The sequence below is a fragment of the Phyllostomus discolor genome, chromosome 4 (genome assembly GCF_004126475.2).
Source record: "Phyllostomus discolor isolate MPI-MPIP mPhyDis1 chromosome 4, mPhyDis1.pri.v3, whole genome shotgun sequence".
NCBI classification, from domain to species: domain Eukaryota; kingdom Metazoa; phylum Chordata; class Mammalia; order Chiroptera; family Phyllostomidae; genus Phyllostomus; species Phyllostomus discolor.
Genome location: NC_040906.2, coordinates 136,574,186 through 136,596,814, shown reverse-complemented (window position 1 = coordinate 136,596,814; position 22,629 = coordinate 136,574,186). Strand labels below are relative to the sequence as shown.

General features: G+C 37.1%; 1 protein-coding gene and 1 long non-coding RNA gene across 4 annotated transcripts in view; one reads left to right on the top strand and one right to left on the bottom strand.

The window, feature by feature from the left end:
• Window positions 1-22,629, bottom strand: part of SMAP1 (small ArfGAP 1) — a 165,034-nt gene that overhangs the window by 63,910 nt on the left and 78,495 nt on the right. For 2 of the 3 annotated variants that reach the window (XM_028508985.2, XM_028508987.2), the window contains exons 4-5: window positions 19,633-19,708; window positions 2,766-2,846 (exon numbers count right to left, since the gene is read on the bottom strand). In XM_028508985.2, coding sequence (XP_028364786.1) covers window positions 2,766-2,846; window positions 19,633-19,708 — 157 coding nt within the window. The remainder of the gene's footprint in view (window positions 1-2,765; window positions 2,847-19,632; window positions 19,709-22,629) is intronic. The other variant, XM_028508986.2, reaches the window with a different exon arrangement.
• Window positions 1,492-22,610, top strand: LOC118500240. The gene is made up of 3 exons (XR_004902793.1): window positions 1,492-1,503; window positions 13,756-13,762; window positions 22,454-22,610. It is a non-coding gene; the product is annotated as an uncharacterized LOC118500240 (long non-coding RNA).

Sequence of the window (22,629 nt, the reverse complement as noted above, 5' to 3'; positions counted from 1 at the left end):
TATTCTTATAGCTAATGTTTATTAAGAGTTTAAGATGCATCAAAACCAACAGTCAGAAATTAAATGCATTTTTGTGTACCAACAATGAAATATCAGAAATTAGGAGGGAAAATCCCATTTACTACAGCAACAACAAAAATAAAATACTTAGGAATAAAGTTAACCAAGAAGTAAAAGACCTGTACTGAGAAAACTACACAACACCGAAGAAAGAAATTAAGGAAGACACAAATAAATGAAAGCATATACTATGTTCATGGATTGGAAGAATTAACATCATTAAAATGTCCATACTACCCAAAGCAATCTACAGATTTAACACAATCCCTATGAAAATACCAATGAGATATTTCACAGATACAGAACAAATATTTCAAAAATTTATATGGAACCACAAACGACCCTGAATAACCTCAGCAATTCTGAGAAAGAAGAACAAAGTAGAAGGAATGACAATACCTGATATCAAACTATATTACAAGGACACATGGTAATCAGCAAAATTTGGTACTGGCATAAGGACAGCCATGTACACCAATGGAACGGAAGAGAGAGCCCAGAAATAAACCCATGTCAATATGGTCAGCTAATATTTGACAAAGGGAACAGGAACATAAAATGGAATAAAAATAGCCTCTTCAACAAATGGTATTGGGAGATCTGGACAAGTACATGCAAAAAAATTAAACTTAACCACCAACTTACACCATACACCAAAATAAACTCAAGATGGTTAAAAGACTTAAATATAAGTTGTGACACCATAAAAATCCTACAGGAGAACATAGGCAGGACAATGTCAGATATCCCAGGCAGCAATATTTTCATTGATATATCCCCTAGGGCAAGGGACATAAAAGAAAGAATGAACAAATGAGACTTCATCAAAATAAAAAGCTTCTGCATGGCTAAATAAAACATCAACAAACAGGAAAGGGAACCAACCATATGCAACATATTTGCCAATAATATCTCGGACAAGGGTTTGATCTCCAAAATGTATTAAGAACTCACGTGACTCCAGTTTGTCCAGAAGACAAACTATCCAATTAAAAAATGGGCAAAGGACCAGAACAGACATTGTTCCAAGGAGGACATACGAAGGGCCCACAGATACATGAAAAATGCTCAGCATCACTAGCCATCAGAGAGATGCAAATTAAAACCACAATGAAATACTGCTTCACACTGGTCAGAAAGGCCATCAACAAACAATAAATGCTAGCGAGATTGTAGACAAAAGGGAACCCTAGTACACTACTGATGGGAATGAAGAATGGTGCAGCCACTGTGGACAACAGTATGGATTTCCTCAAAAAAAGAAAAATGAAACTGTCTTTTGATTCAGTGATCCCACAGCTGCAACTATACCTAAGAATCCTGAATCATCAATTCAAAAGGACCTATATGCCCCAACATTTATAGCAGTATTATTTACAATAGCCAAGTGCTGAAAACAGCCTAAGTGCCCATCAGCAAATGAGTGTATCAAAAAACTAGTATGTTTATACAATAGAATACTACACAGCAGAAAGAAAGACAGAACTCCTACCCTTTGCAACAGCATGGATGGAACTAGAGAGTATCGTGGTAAGTGAAATAAGCCAGGTGGTAAAGGACAAATACCATATGATCTCACCTCTAAGCAGAACTTAATCAGCAAAGCAAATGAGCAAAATATGACATGAGACATGGAAATAAAGAACAAATGGCCAGTGATCAGAGCAGGGGGGTGATAATGGAGGAAGAAGGGGAAGAGGCAAGCCAAGGAAGATGAACTGAGGACTCATGGACATGGACAATGGGGGGTGGGGAATGACTGTGGGAATGCAGGGTGAGGGTGTAGGAGTGAGCAATGGGGGAAAAAGGTGGGATAACTGTAACTGAACAATAAATAAATGATTTTAAGAAAGAATTTAAGATGCATTGAAAGTATGTCTCCTGTTATTAATAGCGGCATAGTGAATACATGTCAATCACTGTATATATTATATTGCACAGGACCTGTAAAGTTACCTAGTAATCTGTTTTTCTCCATTAGACTATAAGCTCCTTGAGAGATGGGACAGTATCTTAGTTTTTGTAGCCCTCATGTCTAGTGCACCGTTGTCAAGAGGCAGACACATAAAAAGTACTAGTTCCAACAATGTCTCAAACTAATTCATTAGGGTCACGATAAATTTAAAAAAGGTAAAGAGTAAAAAAATAAAAACTTTCAAATATGTGTAGGGATGGCTAAAAAATCTATAATGGTAGTATCATGTACCTTTAACAACCCCTACCCCAAACGCAGTCTAAAAATTATCACTGATGATTCTAAACTCATGATTCTATACTATATACAATGTATCTATGTGACTGTTACTATTGCTTAAAAAATTAACTTTCTTCAAGTGATTATGACAATAGAGTCATACAAAGAAAACATTTTAATCAGATTTTACTAATAGATCAAAGAATTCAACAGCAACTATAAAAAAAAGTTCCTGTAAAGGAAAAGCATAAGACAGTAATAGAAACACCAAAAAGCTAAAAGCTTCTTAAATACTGAGATATACCTATAGTACCAATAAATCAATCATTCTGCAATTAAATATAGATTAAAGCACTTTAATCCTACCTGTGGCACCGGGAAATATTCTAGAAATTGTCGTATATAACACATTTAATGCTGGAGACCATTCAAAATTTGAACTATTACAGCACTCCAAATTATGGCATACTGCAAACACTACATAATGCGGCTAGCTAGAACACTACCATACCTCCAATTTGTTTTTCTCAACAGCAGCTTGTAGAGAAGGAGAGGCTACCAAAGGCTGAAGAGGGGCATCAGAGGAAGAAATCTGTGGAATGAAGGTGAAAAATCAGGAGAAAAAAAACAAAAAGAAGGTAATCAGAACTGACAGGTACAAGAAAGAAACAAAACTCAAGAATATCTGAGATTAGAAGTACTCAGAAGTGCGTTAACAAGGGAAAATAATGCATCAAGAAGAATGCACTGCTTTTTAAAATTTTCCACATAAAATTTTGAAAAATGAAACATTTATTACAGAGCAGTGTATGATCTAAAGTGGATTTTACTAAGATATAAAATTTAAAATGTACTAAGACAAGGTCATACCAAAGTATTTTAAAAATAATTAAGCGTCTCCAGTGACTCACTTTTAGTCATTGTTACTACTGAAACACTAATGCATGAGACATTGCCCCAAGTAGTAGGAGAGCACAAATGAATTTTTGGGTTGGTTTTTTTTTTTTTTTTTTACTTATAATAACTGTTTTAAGAATGTAAAATAAAACAGAGCTGAAGTAGGGAAAATTAAAGTTTCAATCAACTGTTTAAGAAAAGAGAAAAAAAAGTCTTGGAGAAAAAAAGTGATTAATGCAATATAACAACAAAGCAGCAGACTTAAAATTTATATACTTCCTTCTTTATGATCAGTACTTACAAACACCATTTCCAGTGCTATACTTGCTGAATTACCCCAAAGTGTTATCAGAGAGTTATATACACAGCAGAGGCAATTTATATGTGAAAAAGGATTTCATCTAAAAGCCTTTTCACACATCTTCCTACTCAATTTCTACATATGCAGTTGATCACTTTAATGGAAGCATTATCTTCCTGCTCTCTTTACTGACAAAATGTAACTGAAAGACATTTAGAACTAAATTCATACCCCTTTGGAGCCATAAAACTGACATCTCTATATTGCCCTATCATATCAATAGTGCCTATGAGGAATTTTTTAGAATAAAAGCCACTATTAAAGAAAGGTCATTATGTAATGTCAAAATAACATTGTGAGATGACAAGTCCTCCTTCCAACTGCTTGTTAAATTAGTTATGGCTGTAATTCTTGAATCACAATCTGAGACCGTAAAGTTAGGGGGCTTTTTGCCTCGCACATTATTTGTTAGCTGTTATAACTGTGCAAACTAACCATTTAGCGACTACTAATGGAAATTACACATAGACGAAAATATTTAAGAAGTCAAATAGCATCTTAAAAGATGGCTTCCAAGCTGGTTTATCCCACTGGACATTTACTGGTAAGAGATCTTTAATTGCTACTTTATGTAGAAACAAGAGATTAAAAAAAGAAAAAAACATAAAATCACTTAAGATGATAAGCTGTATCATAAATCCCTTTTTGCACAAATTCATGTAAAGCTGAACATAGAAATAGAAGAGGAATAGAAGCATTTAGTATGTCGAGAATTACTAATTCAAGATAATTCAGCCCTGGTCAGGTGGCTCAGTTGGCTGGAGTGTTATCCTGTATGCCAAAAGGTTGCAGGTTCAATTTCCAGTTAGGGCACATACCTCAGTTACAGGTTTAATCCCTGGTCAGACTGTGTATGGGAGATAACTGATTGATGTTTCTCTCTCACATCAATGGGACCTGAGGGTAGCTGCTGGGAACTGAGAGTAGTCCCGATCTGACAGTTAGCAAGAACACAGGACCTCAGTCATACGGCCATAAGAAAATGAATTCTGACAACAATCATGAGCTTGGAAGAAGACACTGAGCCTCGGATAAGACTGCAACTGGCCAACTCATTGATTTCAGTCTGGGGATATCCACAGCTGAGAATGCAGCTCACCGATGCGCAGACTTTTGACCAACAGAATGCAAGATGGTAAACCTGTGTTGTTTTAAGTCACGAAGTTTCCAGAAATCTATTAAGCGGCAAAAGGAAATTAATCCAATGACTATCTCTTAATACAAAAAAAAAAATCCTGAGAAATCTGGCATCAAGTCCTCTATACAATCCCTGTTTGCCTTTCAAGACTTATTTCCTCATACAATGATTCTCTCATTTATCCACCCCGAATATTCCCCCTTTACACTCACTAGGCAAGACAATCTTGTGGACTACTCACCAAAACCAAACACCAAATAATATACTTGAATTCTCTTTCCTCTTTATCTAACTTTAGTATAGATGGGATAAAATGTCCCTTCAGCCAAAATTGTCTTTTCTGTATTATCAACACTCATTCAAGTTTCTCTAAAATCTTACTCAATTAAAGATAATCTTAAACATACCTCCTTTAAATATTCTCCTAAGTGGAAATTAACTAGTGCTACCTAAATTCTGTGTTCTATAACACTTTTATTCTTCTGTCATAACAGTTACCACATTCTGCCCATTGTATATTTACACATTGATCTTTAGTAAGAATAAACTACTTTTGGACAAAGATTATACCATTTCAATCTCAGTGCCTTGCAGATGGTATACGTTCAATAACGTTTGCTGTAGATGACTAACTGAACAAAAAAGGGAAGAAACAATCAATCCAAGGAAACTTCAACAACCAATCTCTATCACTCTACATCTAGTTTCAACATGAGACACTCACTGCTAGCCCAAATCTCAAGAGCAAGGAAGGAAAGTAGTGAGGACTGATATGAATGAAGACTGATATGATATGCTCACACTGGTGACCAGCACTATGCAGTTACTGTAAAAGATGCAAGTAAATAAATTTTTTGAGATTACAAACCAGTAAAAATTCTAGAAAAACCTTTTTACTTGGAATATATTTTCCTTTGTTTTTGTTGTATCTAAACTTCACTTTTCCCTTTTAAGCCTTCTCCCTTAATTCATGCTTATGGTACTATACAGCACTCAAAATCATATGGCCTATACCACAAACTCCTTCCATAAAAGCAGCACATACCAACTGGGGACCAAAAATAACTCCAAAAACTCCAAAAACTTCAAAAATGTATTTATTGAAAACTGAGTATTTATTCTTACATGTTTAAACTTCAGTCATCTTCAAAGTAATCTTCATTTGATGCAATACACCTATCGAGACTTTTTTCCTACTGCTCAAAATAGTTTTTGAACTTGTCGATTTTGAGGCCTTTTATAGTTCTGCCATTTTTTCTTCCATATTGGCAAAACATTTCCCTTTGAGGATTTCTTTCATCGAATAAACAAAAAAAAGTGACTTGGGATGAGACTGGATGAAAAGAGAGTGGGCCATGGGGGCATGCCATTTTTGGTCAAAACCTGCTGAAAACTCAGCGTAGTGTGGGCAGGTGCGTTGTCATGGTGGAAGAACAGTGACCTGTTTGCCACAACACAGGACGTTTCTTCTACAAATTATGATACAGCCCTCTCAAAACTTCCAGATAAAAACTTTGGTTGACCATTTCATCCAGAGAAACAAATTCCAAGTGCACAACCTTATGACATCAAAGAAACAGATGATCATTTTTTTCACATTTGACTTCACTTGTCATGCTTTTTTGGGGTCATGGTGAAGTGACAATTTTTCATTAGCTAGACTGCTATTTCATTTTGGGGTCATAACCACAGCACCAAGATTCATCTCTGATTATTACTTTGGAAAAAAAATCAGGGTCAGCCTCCAACTCTCCTTCAAAGCACTGCATGTAGCCCTGGCTGGTGTGGCTCAGTGGATTGAGCACCAGCCTGCGAACCAAAGGGTCACAGTTCAATTTCCAGTCAGGGCTCATGCCTGGGTTTGCAGGCCAGGTCCGCAGTAGAGGGCCCTTGAGAGGTAACCACACATTGATGTTTCTCTTCCTCTTTCTTCCTCCCTTCCCCCTCTAAAAATAAATAAGGTTGTATAGAAATCAAATATATAATTTTAAAAAATAAAATTAGTACTTAAAAAAAAGCATGGCATGTAGCCAAGCAATTATCTCTTTGTTTAGGTGTGAGCAAGTGTGGCACAAATTTTTACTGAAACTTTCTTCATGCCCCAAACTTCAGATAAAATTTGCTGACAACTCCACAACACCCCACTCAACTCCACAAGTTCATCAATAGTCCAACAGTGGTTTTCCAAGATGGCTTGACTAATTCTTACCGCATTTTCCACAGTTCAGCTGGCTGAAGGACACCCAGAACGAGGCTGATTGTCAATCAACATTCTGCCTCATTTAACACAAGAAAACCAATCATAAACCTGTGTTTTACTTAGAGCAGCTTCTTTGTAAGCTGTCTGTAGCATAACAACATTTTCTGCTGCATTTTTCCCCAACAAGTAATAAAATTACTGTCACACATTTATTCACATGTATATTATCCACGTGAAAAGGGCAAATGCATTGAAAGAGTTTTCAAAAACAAATTCACTGAAGCCAAATGCAGCCTCTCTCTACACCAGCTGGTAACTCTGATACAGATGGTTTCCTAGAATACTCACCCATTGGGGAAGCCTGTACTACAAGTGACCCGCCCTCTAGAAGAAAATTCTTGCTTTTTGGGCGGTCACCCCTCATATAAGTCTCCCTACTTTCTCAAAAGGATCATGTTTATACAACCAGGCACCATGTTTATTAACAGTTCACTGAAGCCACTCTTCACCAGACAAGCAAGTACCTAGAGATGAAGGAAGTACCACCCTAGCTCCTTTCATACTCTACATGATGGGTTCATGTGAAGCTTAGCTCATCAACACATTAAACAGCCTGGGAGGCAAAAGGGCATATTTTAGAAAAATCAGCAAACTCTTTGCCACCATTCTGCTATAGTCTATGGTACTTTTTTTGTATTTTGCCACAATATTCTAAAATGTTTATGTTCAGAAGGGCAAGAAATTTATCAGTTTTTTAAAGGATTAAAAAATTACTGTCTTCCACAGAGAGGGAGCAGGGTCAACTTTAGGCCCTTACTCTTGTTTAAAATAAGAAAATAATAAGAATAGTAACACACGGATCTAAGATGGCGTCGGAGTAGGAAGGAGCAGATTTGGCTTTCCTCTGCTCAGGGGAGAGAGTCCTGACCGATCTTTGGAGTACAAAGGCAAGCGACCAGCATATTTCAGCATTTTTGAGAACGGAGGACCAAGGATTGTGGCAGAACCGAAAGAACAAAGAACGGATCCTAGGCGGAGTGCTGCTTCCAGCTGCGGACGGGCCGCGGAGCCAGTGCGAACCCCACGGGCCTAGGAAGAAAAGCCAAACAAGTCATCCTTCAGCCTGCCTCAGCCAGCAAGAGCAGAAAAACCGGTTTGGCCACTTTGAAATCAAGAGACTTTTTAATTTGATTCTATTTTTTTTAACAATTTTTAATTTTTTAAGTTTTATTGTTTTTATTCTCTTTTGATTTCTTTTTCCTCTCTTACCTGATTTCTTGTTTTATTCCTTCCTCCTTCCTGCCCTCCAATTTTATCTCTTCTTCCTGCCTTCATCTGCCTTTTCTATTTTTTTCTTTTTTAAATTTTTTCCTAAATACCTACAAGTGAGACAAAATCCTGGATCGGTGAAAAGACCAAAGTTGAACCCAAAGAAGGGGCATCACAACAGCTGGGACAGTGAGATAAATGTCACTCTGCTATTACAGAGAACCTGCAAGTTATTGCATATTTGTATTATTATTATTTTTCCAGTGTTCCTACATCTTTTTTTTTTAACAATATTTTTATATCCCTCTTATTTTTGTATAGCCTGCTTTGCTAGGCTGGTTTTATTGTATGACCTGACACCTTTCCCCTGATATCTCTTTCTATACCGTATTACTAATCTACTGTCCATTAACTCACCTGTGTCCTATCAGCATACTACTCAATGTTCTGTACTCCATATCCTTATTACCTAGATTTCATAGACTCTGCCATATGAATGTTGCCATAATATTATTGTAAATAACTGCTGTTCCATGCAATTGTAATTACTTCACAACACCCCCCCCCAGATCTTAGCCCATTTCAAAGTTTCCTGAACTCTATTACTGTAGTGGTTAACTCTATTCTCTCACACACTACACCTATTTACTATCCTTTACTCTCACCTTACCCCAGAATCTGACTGCCCACAACCTCTCTGCTTTATAGATCCAACTCACAATCCTTCCTCCCCCAACAAGAGTATTATCTTCTTTCCATACTTTCTACAAATCAGCTAGCTGGGTGGAAGACCACGGTTAACACTATACATAGTGAAAGGATCTCCTATATCTTCCCTACTTGCTACTACTGTAAATATCATAGAATTCTCGATTGCTGTCTTAAACCATTTTGCCTTCCCCTCCATCTGATGACAAAAAAGAATAGGTGGAGGAGGTGAACACCAGGATACCCACTGGAAGAGGAAATCCAACAACTAAGGAACCACTAACAGATAACAGCAGAAGAAGGTGAAGGAGGGAGTAGTAACCACACAAACCTCAATCCAGGGCTTATCTGGAAATACAACTAAACAGTAGAGACAGTACCCAATACAAACAACTAAACAAGATTTCTTTAAACCTTGTACACACAGAAGAACCAGCCTCAACACAACCTGCCCTCACCAGCACAACAAAATACAGAAGGTGGTGGACAGAGTGACCCACATTTAACCAGCTGGCGGGAAGGAACCACCAAAGAAAGACTCAACAACAATCAAAACCCAAAGGCAAACACAAAGCCAACTTAAACAACAGCCCAAGACCAGCGAGCGTGGGGGGTCAAGGAAACAGCACCACTGAAACAGCACCACTGCTGTAAGGAAACAGCACCACTGAAACTCACTGCTACTCTACTAAAGAAGTTCACATCATAAACCAAGGGAGCCAGAACAGATCAATATAAGAAGCTGAGGTGAACAAGAAGAGTCTCACAAACAATGGGAAGACAAAGAAATACTCCCCAAATGAAAGGAAAGGAGGAAGCCTCAAAAAGAATGCTAAATGAAACAGAGGCAATTCAACTATCAGATATTGAATTCAAAGCAGTGATTGTCAGGAAGCTCAATGAGCTCACAATGAGCTACGAGAAACTACAGGGAAGCTACAATGAACTCAATGAAAACTACATCAGCATAAAAAAGGAAATAGAAACTCTCAACAAGGGCCAAGAGGAAATGAAAAATACAATCTCTGAAATGAAGAACACAGTAGAAGGAATGAAAAGCAGGATTGATGAAGCAGAAGATCGGATCAGCGAGCTAGAGGACAAAATAGAAGAAAACACCCAGAAAGAGCAAGAAAGGGAAAAGAGGCTCAGAAAGAATGAAGAGGGATTAAGAGAAATGCAAGACAATATGAAACGTAATAATATCCGTATAATAGGGATACCAGAAGGAGAAGAAGAAGAACAAGGGATAGAAAACCTAGTTGAACAAGTGATGATGGAAAACTTCCCTAATTTGATGAGACAAAAAGTCACACAAATACAGGAAACACAGAGAGTCCCAATCAAGAGGAACCCAAGGAGGCCCACCTCAAGACACATCATAATTAAAATGGCAAAATTTCAAGACAAAGAGAGAATCTTAAAGGCAGCAAGGGAGAAGAAGGAAGTAACATACAAGGGGGCCCCAATAAGGCTAACAGCTGACTTCTCAATGGAAACACTCCAAGCCAGAAGAGAATGGCAAGAAATAATCCAAGTAATGAGAACCAGAGGCCTGCAACCACGACTACTTTACCCAGCAAGGCTCTCAATTAAGATAGAAGGCCAAATAAGAAGCTTCTCAGACAAAAGAAGTCTAAAAGAATACACCTCCACTAAACCAGCTCTGCAAGAGATGCTGAAGGGACTGCTTTAAGGAAAGAAAGGAAAAGAGAGAGTGAGAGAGGATCACACATACATAAAAGGCAATGAATAAGTACCTATCAATAATAACCTTAAACGTAAATGGACTAAATGCTCCAATCAAAAGACATAGAATAGCTGATTGGATAAGAAAACATGACCCACACATATGCTGTCTACAAGAGACCCACCTCAGGATAAAAGATCTGCACAGGTTGAAAGTGAAGGGCTGGAAACAAATTTTCCAAGCAAATGGACAGGAGAAAAAAGCCGGGGTAGCAATACTCATATCTGACAAAATAGACTTCCAAAGAAGATCCATAAAGAGAGACCCAGAAGGTCTTTTCATAATACTCAAGGGAAGAATTCACCAAGAAGACATAAACATAGTAAATATATATGCACCCAACATAGGAGCACCTAAATACATAAAGAAAATCTTAGAGGACTTCAAGAAAGATATGGACAGCAACACAATTATTGTGGGGGATTTTAACACCCCTCTATCAAAAATGGACAGATCTTCCAAACAAAACATCAACAAAGATATTGTGGCATTGAACAATACCCTAGACAAACTGAGCTTCACTGATATTTACAGAACCCTCCATCCCAAAGAAGCTAAATACACATTTTTTTCAAATGTACATGGAACATTTTCAAAGATTGACCACATGATAGGACACAAAACAAGCCTCAACAATTTCAAAAAAATTGAAATCATACCAAGCAATTTCTCGGATCACAAGGGACTGAAACTAGAAACCAACCACAAGGAAAAAAACCCAAAACACTCAAATTCATGGAGATTAAACAGCATGCCATTAAACAATGAATGGGTCAAGAATGATATTAGGGAAGAAATCAAACGGTTTTTGGAAACAAATGAAAACGAACTCACAACAACCCAAAACTTATGGGACACAGCCAAGGCAGTCCTGAGAGGGAAGATCATAGTGATACAGGCCCACCTAAAAAAGTTAGAAACATTTCAAACAAACAACCTAACCCTACGTCTACAAGAACTCGAGGAACAACAACAAAGACAGCCCAGAGCAAGCAGAAGGAAGGAAATATCCAAGATCAGAGCAGAATTAAATGACATAGAGACTAAAAGCACAATTCTAAAGATCAATGAATCCAAGAGTTGGTTCTTTGAAAAGATAAACAAAATCGACAAGCCTTTAAGCAGACTCATCAAGAAAAAAAGAGAGAAAACCCAAATAAACACAATCAAAAATGAAAGAGGAGAGATTACAACAGATACCACAGAAATACAAAGGACTGTAACAAATTACTACAAAGAGCTGTATGCCAAGAAATTTGAAAACCTAGATGAAATGGACAAATTTCTAGAAAAATATAACCTTCCAAAACTCAATAAAATGGAAGTAGAAAACCTGAACAAACCAATAACAGCAAAAGAAATTGAAGCAGTAATCCAAAAACTCCCAACACACAAAAGCCCTGGACCAGATGGTTTCACAGGAGAATTCTACAAAGCATTTAAGGAAGAACTAACACCTATCCTTCACAGACTATTTCAAAAAATCCAAAAAGATGGAAGACTACCAAACTCTTTTTATGAGGCCAACATCATCTTGATCCCAAAACCAGATAAAGACACAACAAAGAAAGAAAACTACAGGCCAATATCGCTGATGAACATTGACGCTAAAATCCTCAACAAGATACTGGCAAACCGCATCCAACAGTACATTAAGAAGATCATACACCATGACCAAGTGGGATTCATTCCAGGTATGCAAGGATGGTACAATATACGCAAATCAGTAAATGTAATACATCACATAAACAAAAGCAAAGACAAAAAACACATGATCATATCAATAGATGCAGAAAAAGCATTTGATAAGGTACAGCACCCATTTATGATAAAAACACTCAGTAAAGTGGGAATAGAGGGAGCATTCCTCAACATAATAAAGGCCATATATGGAAACCTACAGCCAACATTATACTCAATGGGCAAAAATTAAAATCTTTTCCACTAAGAACAGGAACAAGACAAGGATGTCCACTTTCACCACTTCTATTCAATATAGTACTGGAAGTTCTAGCCACAGCAATCAGACAAGAAAAAGGAATAAAAGGCATCCAAATCGGAAAGGAGGAAACAAAACTGTCACTGTTTGCAGATGACATGATAGTGTACATAGAAAATCCTATAGACTCCACCAAAAAACTGCTTGACCTAATAAATGAATTTGGTAAAACAGCGGGATACAAAGTCAATATCCAGAAATCAAAGGCATTTCTGTACACCAACAATGAAACAGCAGAAGCAGAAATCAAGAAAAAAATCCCATTTGAAATAGCAAAAAGGAAAATAAAATACCTAGGAATAAACCTAACCAAAGAGGTAAAAGACCTGAATTCAGAAAAGTACATAACACTGAGGAGAGAAATCAAGGAAGACACAAACAAATGGAAACATATACCGTGTTCATGGATTGGAAGAATTAATATCATTAAAATGTCCATACTACCAAAAGCAATTTACACATTCAATGCAATACCTATTAAAGTACCAATGGCATATTTCACAGACATAGAACAAACACTTCAACAGTTTATATGGAACCATAAACGACCCTGAATAGCTGCTGCAATTTTGAGAAAGAAGAGTAAAGTAGGAGGAATCACAATACCTGACACTAAACTATACTACAAGGCCACTGTAATCAAAACAGCCTGGTACTGGCATAAAAACAGGCACATAGACCAATGGAACAGAACAGAGAGCCCAGAAATAAACCCAAGCCTCTACGGTCAATTAATATTTGACAAAGGAAGCAGCAACATAAAATGGAATAAAAATAGCCTCTTCAACAAATGGTGTTGGGAGAACTGGACAGCTACATGCAAAAAAATGAAACTCGAGCACCAACTTACACCTTATACAAAAACAGATTCAGGGTGGATAAAAGACTTAAATATAAAGCGTGACACCATTAAAGTCCTAGAAGAGAACGTAGGTAGGAAAATCTCAGATATTTCACGCAGAAACTTTTTTACTGACTTGTCTCCTAGAGCAAGGGACATAAAGGAAAGAATAAACAAATGGGACCTCATCAAAATTAAAAGCTTTTGCACAGCTAAGGAAAACAGTATCAAAATAAAAAGAGAACCAACTGTTATGGGAAAACATATTTGCTAATGATACCTCAGACAAGGGTTTAATCTCCAAAATATATAAAGAACTTACACGACTCCACTCTAAGAAGACAAGTAACCCAATTAAAAAATGGGCAAAGGACTTGAACAGACACTTCTCCAAGGAGGACATACAGAAAATCCAAAGACGCATGAAGCGATGCTCAATATCGCTAGCCATCAGAGAGATGCAAATTAAAACCACAATGAGATACCACTTCACACCAGTCAGAATGGCCATCATAAACAAAGCAACAAACAACAAGTGTTGGAGAGGATGTGGAGAAAGGGGGTCCCTAGTGCACTGTTGGTGGGACTGCAGACTGGTACAACCATTATGGAAAGCAGTTTGGAACTTCCTCAGAAAACTAAAAATGGATCTGCCTTTTGACCCAGCAATTCCATTGCTGGGACTCTATCCTAAGAACACTAAAACACCAATACAAAAGAACCTTTGCACCCCGATGTTCATAGCAGCACAATTTACAATAGCTAGGTGCTGGAAGCAACCTAGATGCCCATCAGTAAATGAATGGATCAAAAAACTATGGTACATTTACACAATGGAATTCTATGCAGCAGAAAGAAAGAAGGAGCTCATACCCTTTGCAACAGCATGGATGGAGCTGGAAAGCATTATGCTAAGTGAAACAAGCCAGGCAGTGAAAGACAAATACCACACGATATCACCTTTAACAGGAACCTAAACAACAAAACAAAACAAAACAAAAAACTAGCAAATTATAACCAAAGACACTGAAATAGGGGATAGTCTGACAGTGGCCAGAGGGGAGAGAAGAGGGAATTTCAGGGAGGAATGGGTAGGGTTTACAGGAACAAATTTGGAGGACACATGGACAAAAACTAGGGGTGGGGGGTAATGGGGGGAAGGGGGGAGGGTTGGGTGGAGGGGCTGGAACGGGAGTAGGGGGGAGAAAACTGTACTTGAACAATGATTGAAATAAAAAAAAAAAGAAGAAAAATAAAAAAGAATAGTAACACACACTGGCATCACTAAAAAATGACAGCTACATTAAGAGACAGAAAATATGTAAAAATGAAACATGAAATCTATAAATGTAAAGCAATTTCAAGTCACTTAATATAGGAGTAACAGCCATATAAAGCTGCATAGCCATTCAAGATAATCCCTTTATCAGACTACAACTAATATTCAAATCGCCCCTCCTTAGAGATACCCTTAGGTGTCCTAATACTCCTTAAGTACCTTAGATATAAGAAATTCAGAGGGGTCCAACCTGCAGTCCAGGATGGCTGTGAATGTGACCTAGCACAAAATCATAAATTTACTTAAAACATCATGAGATTTTTTTGTGTGTGTGATTATGTGTTGCAATGCATTCACTGTGTGGCCCAAGACAACTCTTCTTCAGTGTGGGCCAGAGACTCCAAAAGGTTGGATACCACTGTTAATAGAATACTTATATTCTGTTTCATATTTATTTTTTTAACCCAGTCACATCCCCACTATAAAATTAAATCTCTCTCAAAGCAAAGGTCATGTCCTCTTCATTTCAGTATCCTAGGACATTGTGACCAATAAATAATAAAAATTATTTGAATGAATGTTCAATCTATTACTGAAAACAAAATACAGGATATACATATATAATGTAATTCTTAATAATATATAAGATTAGTAACTTGCACACTGACTGCCACAATAAAAGAAGAAATACTTTAAAATTACTGGAATATAAACTTTTAAAGAATCATTACCATGCTTATATATGAATCGGTAAAGTATATTTTCCTGTGGGTTGAATGTGATTTTTGTGACCTTTTCTGAATTTTCATCATGTTAGCAATATAAACTCAAGAGTATACAATCTTTTACCTTGAACATTTTATTTTCAAACCTACAAAATCATGTAAAAAATTAGAGAATATCTCTGTAAGTTTCACTAATATTCACCAAACCTTAAAAGTGTGACACATTTGTTTTGTCTACACACGCATCCATACACACACACACACACAGCTGCCAGGTTTCACTGAACCACTTAAAAATCAGTTACACATGAGGCCGAGCAGCGCATGAGAAGAAAAGAAGTGCAAGAAGGAGCGCAAGCTGGAACAGAGCGTGAAGTTGGCTCAGGAGGGACATGCTCCAGTGGAGTGTCCATCTCTCAGCCCTGTGCCCCAATGCCCTCCATTTGAGCCAGGCAGTGCTGCAGTGGCTACTGTGCCCCCCCCATCTGGGTCCTGACACTCCAGCCCTGTGCACTCTCAGTGAACATGCCCAGCCCCACGTCACGTATCTTGGCCATTGCAACCATCTGTTCTACATGCCGGGGCTGGGCAGTGGACTGAGGACTCCTAGGTTACAATGTCCCACCCCTGCACAACAGTGACCCAGAATTCCGGGAGAGAAAGCGGGAACCCCTGAAGAAAATCTCTATGACAGCTTCAAGCCTGGCTTCAAGGTGAAGCCCAGTGAGCTGGAACCACTACATGGGGTTCCTGGGCCAGGCCTGGATCCCTTCCCCCAATACAGGGGCTTGGTTCTGCAGCCTGGCCCACCTGGCCTGCACCTTTTCTCCTTTCATCCGAGCATGGGGCTCCTCCAAAGGGAATGTCTGGTGCTGGCCACTAGACCAGCCCTGCGCCCTGACATGTCCTATGAGGAGCATCTGGTAGCTGAGAGGCAGCATATTGAAAGGTGGCAGTCCTGAGCAATAACCCCACCGCCCAGCTGCAGATGCTCAGTGTGACCACCAGCACTCCCACATCCACGCTCACCTGCACCTCCACCAGTAGGATGCCATCCACGCAGCCTCTGCCTCAGAGGACCCTCTCTTTGACCTCCTGGCCTCAGGGTCTCACCTTACACAGATATACTACCCAACTGGGACCCTCCCCAAGAGAAGACCCTCTCTTCTTCCTCACCCTCTGCATGAAAACAAAGTTCTTCATCACCAGCTCTTTGCCTCTTAGAGAGGCCTTCCAGCTTCCCTATCTGCCCTGACGTCAGCAGCTCACCAGCTGCAGGCCATGCACATGCAGTCTGCTAAGCTGCAGGGCTTGGTGCTAGAGCAGCAGCAGTGGAGGCACACCCTTCAGCCACTGCACAGTGTGCTGCTACCTGCCCAGGAGTACTACAGGTCACCTGAAAAACTGAAAATGGCAAGCCACTGTAAACCTGCAATCAAGAGCAGCCATGGCCAGAGTGTACATCTGGACCTTGGAGGCTTCCCTCCCAGCCTGCCACCTAGAGTGTGGAGAGGTGTTCAGTAACAGTGCCTTGGCAGAGGGAGAGGGAAGGAGGGAGAGATGAAGGGCCAAGGCTCCTGTGGCATGCAGAGGTAGAGCGACAGCAGGGGTGGGGACAGAAAGCTTATGGTATCTTGGAACAGGTCCTTCTTCCTTGTCCCCCCCAGCCCCGCTTTCTTGCTTTCCCACACCCAAACCTGGTGGCCACCATGCACTCCAGCACCTTGTTGGTGTGACCATTTCATCTGTTAGATATGGCTGTTTTTGAGGAGCACTATGTGTTGCCCCTGCCCCTCCCCAGTCCCTGTGTGTGCGCCCCGCTCTGTGATGTAGGCTCCCTGCCCCACATTAATAATTTATATACACATAAATATCTACATAACAATCTTTAAAAACATCCCAACCAAAACCAACCAAACATCCTCCTGACTCCCCAGGAAAAAAATGTTTAAGAAATTAAATATGAGTTATACATGGATACAGAGAACATACTGATGGCTACCAGGCAGTAGGACAATTAAGAGATAAGTGAAAAAGGGAAAGAAATTAAGAAGTACACATTACCAGTTACAAAAAGAGTCACAGGAATGTAAAGTAGAGCACAGAGAATACAGTCAGCAATGTTGCAATAACTATGTACTTTGTCACATGGGTACTCAACTTACCAAGGTAATCACTTCATAAGTTATATGTGTCTAATTATTATGTTATACACCTGAAACTAGTAATACTGTATATCAACCATAATTTTAAAGTATTTTTAATTTAAAAAACTTAGGTAACTCAAAAAAAATGGCTCTAATGATGACAAAGACACTGATATTAAAGATACATGTAAAGATTTTGAATAAAGTTATTGCAATATACATGAGAGTGGGAGAAAGCAGTATTTCCACATTAATATATTTTATATGCTAGGTTATTTTAGATGTGTTTGTGTAACAATTGCTATATTAAATATTATTAATAGAAAAATAAAAATGAGTTATAGATATCATGACAGTTGATCTTAAACATTTTATTCCAGCATCTTTTGTGAGTAAAGAATTTCCCTTAACTACATATACTAACTACTATTATCATTCCTGAGGGGGGAAAAATAATTCTTAACAAAAACTATTACTGAAAGATAAAACTGTTTTCATGTATATTACTCATAAAAATAATTTCTAAATTATTGCCATGAAGGAAAAAAACTATAAATACAGATATAATAAAAAAGTTTAGGAGATAGGGAGACACTGAAGAGTGTATAGGGGATATAAATGGTGATAGAAGGAAACCTGACTTGGGGTGGTAAACACAGCACAACATACAGATGATGTATTAGAAAATTGTACACCTGAAACCTACATTATTTTATTAACCAATGTCACCCCAATAAATTTGATTTTAAAAGTTTTAAAAATGTAGGATATTAAAAAGGATGTTTAATGCAAAGCAGTATATTTTATAAAATACACTAAAAAGGTTTCTTAAAATTTCATATAAAAATACATTGCTTATATTTTAAAGTTAGTCCTTTTTCCCTCATAATGCAATAACTAAACTTAGTTTTATGGATGAATATTCTAAACATCATTCTCAACATTGTCAATTTTTATCAATTTTTCAAAAGATTTTCTCTTACATTCATTATTCATTGTAAATGAAGCCCAAACTCTACACATAGGGTATCTTCACTCCAAATTATGCAATAATACTATGTTACATTTTTTAACAAGATTTTTTTCATGGTCAAAGACAATATACTAAAATATCCTTACTTTCTGTTAGTATTGATCAATTATTTTAGTATATTGCTTCTCCATATGGACTGAAAAAACCCAGCTTATATATAAAATGAGAAGAAATTATTGTTCATAAATTGCTTAACCACAAGATTAACTAACTTATACCTTGCTTATGAATCAAGAAATCAATGGTCAAAATAATGACTGCATCAATAAAAACAATTCATCTTAAGTTGTAATTAATTGAGATGGGAAAATATAATGAGGAAAAAAATTTTAAAAACTGATATAATATTTGATCACTACAGTAAGGTTTCAAAAGGCTTAATATGAGTTATCAGAAGGCATAATAGTATTAGTTATCAAAAGGCTTAATAATAACCAATTAATAGATCCATCAAAGCCCTCTGAGGGGAGAATAAATTTGCCTTTTTTATTTTTCACAAATTCCCAGAATGGAGTAAAATAATTTTCTCTCCTCCCTTTTTCCATTAGTGGCTTTATCTTTTTGCAAATATCATAAAATTAATTTAACTAAATGCCATTTAGGCAGTTATTAGACTCAGAATATGCTTCTTTCTAAATCAAGAATTCTGCTTCAGGCTTTGGCTGGTGTGGGTCAGTGGGCTGATCTTTGTACCACAAGCCAAAAGTCTGCTGGTTTGATTCCCCATCAGAGCACATGCCTGGGTTGCCGGCCAGGCTCCCTCTTGGGGAAGTGCAATAGGCAATCTATCAATGTTTCTCTCCCTTCCTTCCCCTCTCTCTAAAAATAAATTTAAAAAAATTTTTTAAAGTAAAATAAAAAGCTCTGCTTCATGGGAGCTCATTAACATACATGACAAAAATTCCAATATTCAAGTTTTATAAAGTTATAACTAGTATATTTTTACAACTAATAAATTAAGCTGTATTGTATGTGAAAAGTTCAAGATCTATTAAACTTAAATTGGTGGCAGAGATAAAGATTTTACTTACATTTGTAACAGCTATAGCATTTTTATCATAGTATTTCTTCTTTTCATATTTATCTCTGATGAAAAATTCCACTGCTCTGGAAACACATAACTTAAGGAAAAGCATGAGCTCAGTGACGTGTACACTCCCCTTGGGCATTCCCCAAATCATTCCCCCTTTGGTCATTCCCCAATGTCCCCCTTGGTCATTCACCAAGTTTAAACTCCGAATTCAGTTTTACACATCCCAGTCTATATTTTCTTCTCACACTGTTTCTGCAACTGAATTCTAAAACCTATTTTTCTTTCAACCAAAAAAAGTCTGTCTCTTTCAGGAAAGTTCCCCTATTCAACAAAACCAACCTACCAAATTCTGGGGCAGCTGGGGTAAGTGATCACATTTCTCAATTCCACAACACTCCTCAGCTTTCTACCGCACCTCTACCAAACTCTAAATTCAGTTAAAGTTCATTTTGGATTTTCACTATAAGAAACTAATACTCGTATAGTACAAATAGTGTACCAGACACTGTGTATACGTGTTGTCCAGAGTTTCTTTCCTTCAATCCTTCCACAACCCAGTAATGTGCATATTATTTCCACATCACAGATGAAGAGTCAGCAACTTGGGAAAATTAAACGATTGTGATTTTACTATTTATGTTCTTTCCCAACATACATGGCTGCTCCTATCTGAGTAATGGCCAATTTCTTTTCTTGCAAATCTAGAGGAGTGAAGAAGTTACGCAGTTTAAACCAAGATTAATACTATTTAATTTTTTTGAAGTTGGCTTTAGTTTTTTTGAACAGAAGTCTTTTCTCTTAAGTCAACCTGAGTGTTCTGGGTTATCTGACATAGATGACTTCTCTTGCCACTCAATCACTGATTTATGATATTCAGGGGCTCCTTCCTGGGATACTGATCTTTAATGCATAAAATAAAATACACAGAATTACGAAGGAAATGAGTAACACGGAAATACAGTTTCTGTGTATCCCTAGGTTGAGACATTCTTCTGCTCAAAAGTTTCCTGAAGCAATAAAACAATATATTTTCAGTCATTAACTCTGCATTAGTAGTTAATAAAAAGCCTTTTAAATCGACAGTTGAAGTAATAGGTAACAAAAAGAGTTGACAGACCACCATGCAGTGGATAGAATAAAGTTGGAGCCTTGCGAAAGCACTCAAAGGCCTTTCATAATGGCAAGACAGGAGATCTAAACATTCAATTTATTAAGTAAGCTGAAGGACTGAAAGCTGCCTTTTAAAGATAGTTTTCTACAACCCTGACTATGTTAGAGGCACTTTATCTTTTTTTCTCCTCTTAACAACCTACAAAGTAGGTGCCACTTACAACTAAAACTAGGGCACAGAAAGTTTAAAAAGCTCTCTGAGATTCTATAGTACAAAGAAAAGTTGTAATTCAAAATTTAACAAAACAAACAAGTAAGCAAAAATATAACCAGAGACTTTGAAATTAAGAACAATCTGAGAGTAACCAGAGGGGAGGTGGGAGAGGATAATGAAGGGAATGGGGGAAGGAGTTTCAGAACAGCTATAAAGGACACATGGAAAAACCCAAGGGGAGGTGAACTCAGGGGAGGGAGGTGGTGATGGCTTGGGTGGGCGCAGAATGGCGGGGGGTTTCTTAATGCAGATAATTGTACCTGAACAACAATAAAAAAAATTAGGAATATCTGACATGTGCATTTTCAGAATGTTGTTGGTCATCACAGGTTCATTTGTGAATCAGTCAGTTATTTTCTGGTGTTGATAATACGTGCTTTAAAATCTGGAGAAGCATATCAAAGTTGCAGGCAACTTAATTTTCTAGGTAGCCTTGGAGACCCTTTCAAGTGAAAGGCCTCAGAACTGCTAAAAGGTTCCTTGTTTAGATACGTGAACATTTTGTCAGCCAATTCAATAGCAAAAAATTAAGAAGTATGCCAAGATTTTCATAAAATACAATGTTATTTTTACATAAATTATTTTACATGTAAATCAGCTAAATGTTAAGTTTGCTCATGACCATAAATCTAAGTTCATATTGTTCTATTTTTCTAACAGAAAATAATGAAATAATCAAAAAAGCTAGTCCTTTGAATGAGGTGTAGGAATGTGCATGAACTGAACAATTTTCATTGTTGAGACTACTATTTACCTCCACAAATGGGAAGAGAAAAAAGAATTTACTTAGACTGATACCATTTTCACTCCAGATGATATGAAATATAGTTTTAAAAACATAAATATTTTAAAAACTAATTATACATATAATATCTATATAGCTTTTGTTAACTAAAGAAAATTTTTGGAAATCCAAATTCCCAAGAACGTAATTTTTATGTTTAAATATCTGGGAGGAGAAATCACACTGATAATTTTCCTTCTTAACAGTTTATTTGGAATATTGTTTAATGTTTCATTGCACTTTTGTTTCACTGTTTCATTGTTCTTATGAAATGATTATAGCAAAGATCACTGTTTATGATCAAAAGAGTAATAGTAATTATAATTATTATTAAGGTTAAAAACACAGTATATAAAATAATTTAACCACCAACAGTAAGACTAAAATCCTGGAAACTATGATGGTTTTATAAATTCTAAATTTGAAAAAGGCAAACACTTTAAGTGTATACAATCCCTTGGAGTCAAAACATTACTAACATCTCATAAAATTATATGTTGTTGTAAATTTCTGAAATAACAGGTATCAGTGAAATCTTAATATATACTTAATGTATTCTATATAAATAATTTAACATTTAAGTGTAATTTCTGCTTATAAAAAACTATCAGAAATTATCAAAGACATAAGCAATATTTTAAAAATTATCAGAAACTGATGTTTCTTAAGGACTTGAAAATAACCTAAAATGAAAATAAAGCATTAGGGCAGGAGAACTTACTAAGATCTTTCTATTAACATCAAGCATTACTTTTTAAGGAGCAAAGTACACCACCAGGTGAATTTTTTAAGTTCTATGAGAGTCACCTGAGAAAAGGCTGTGATTT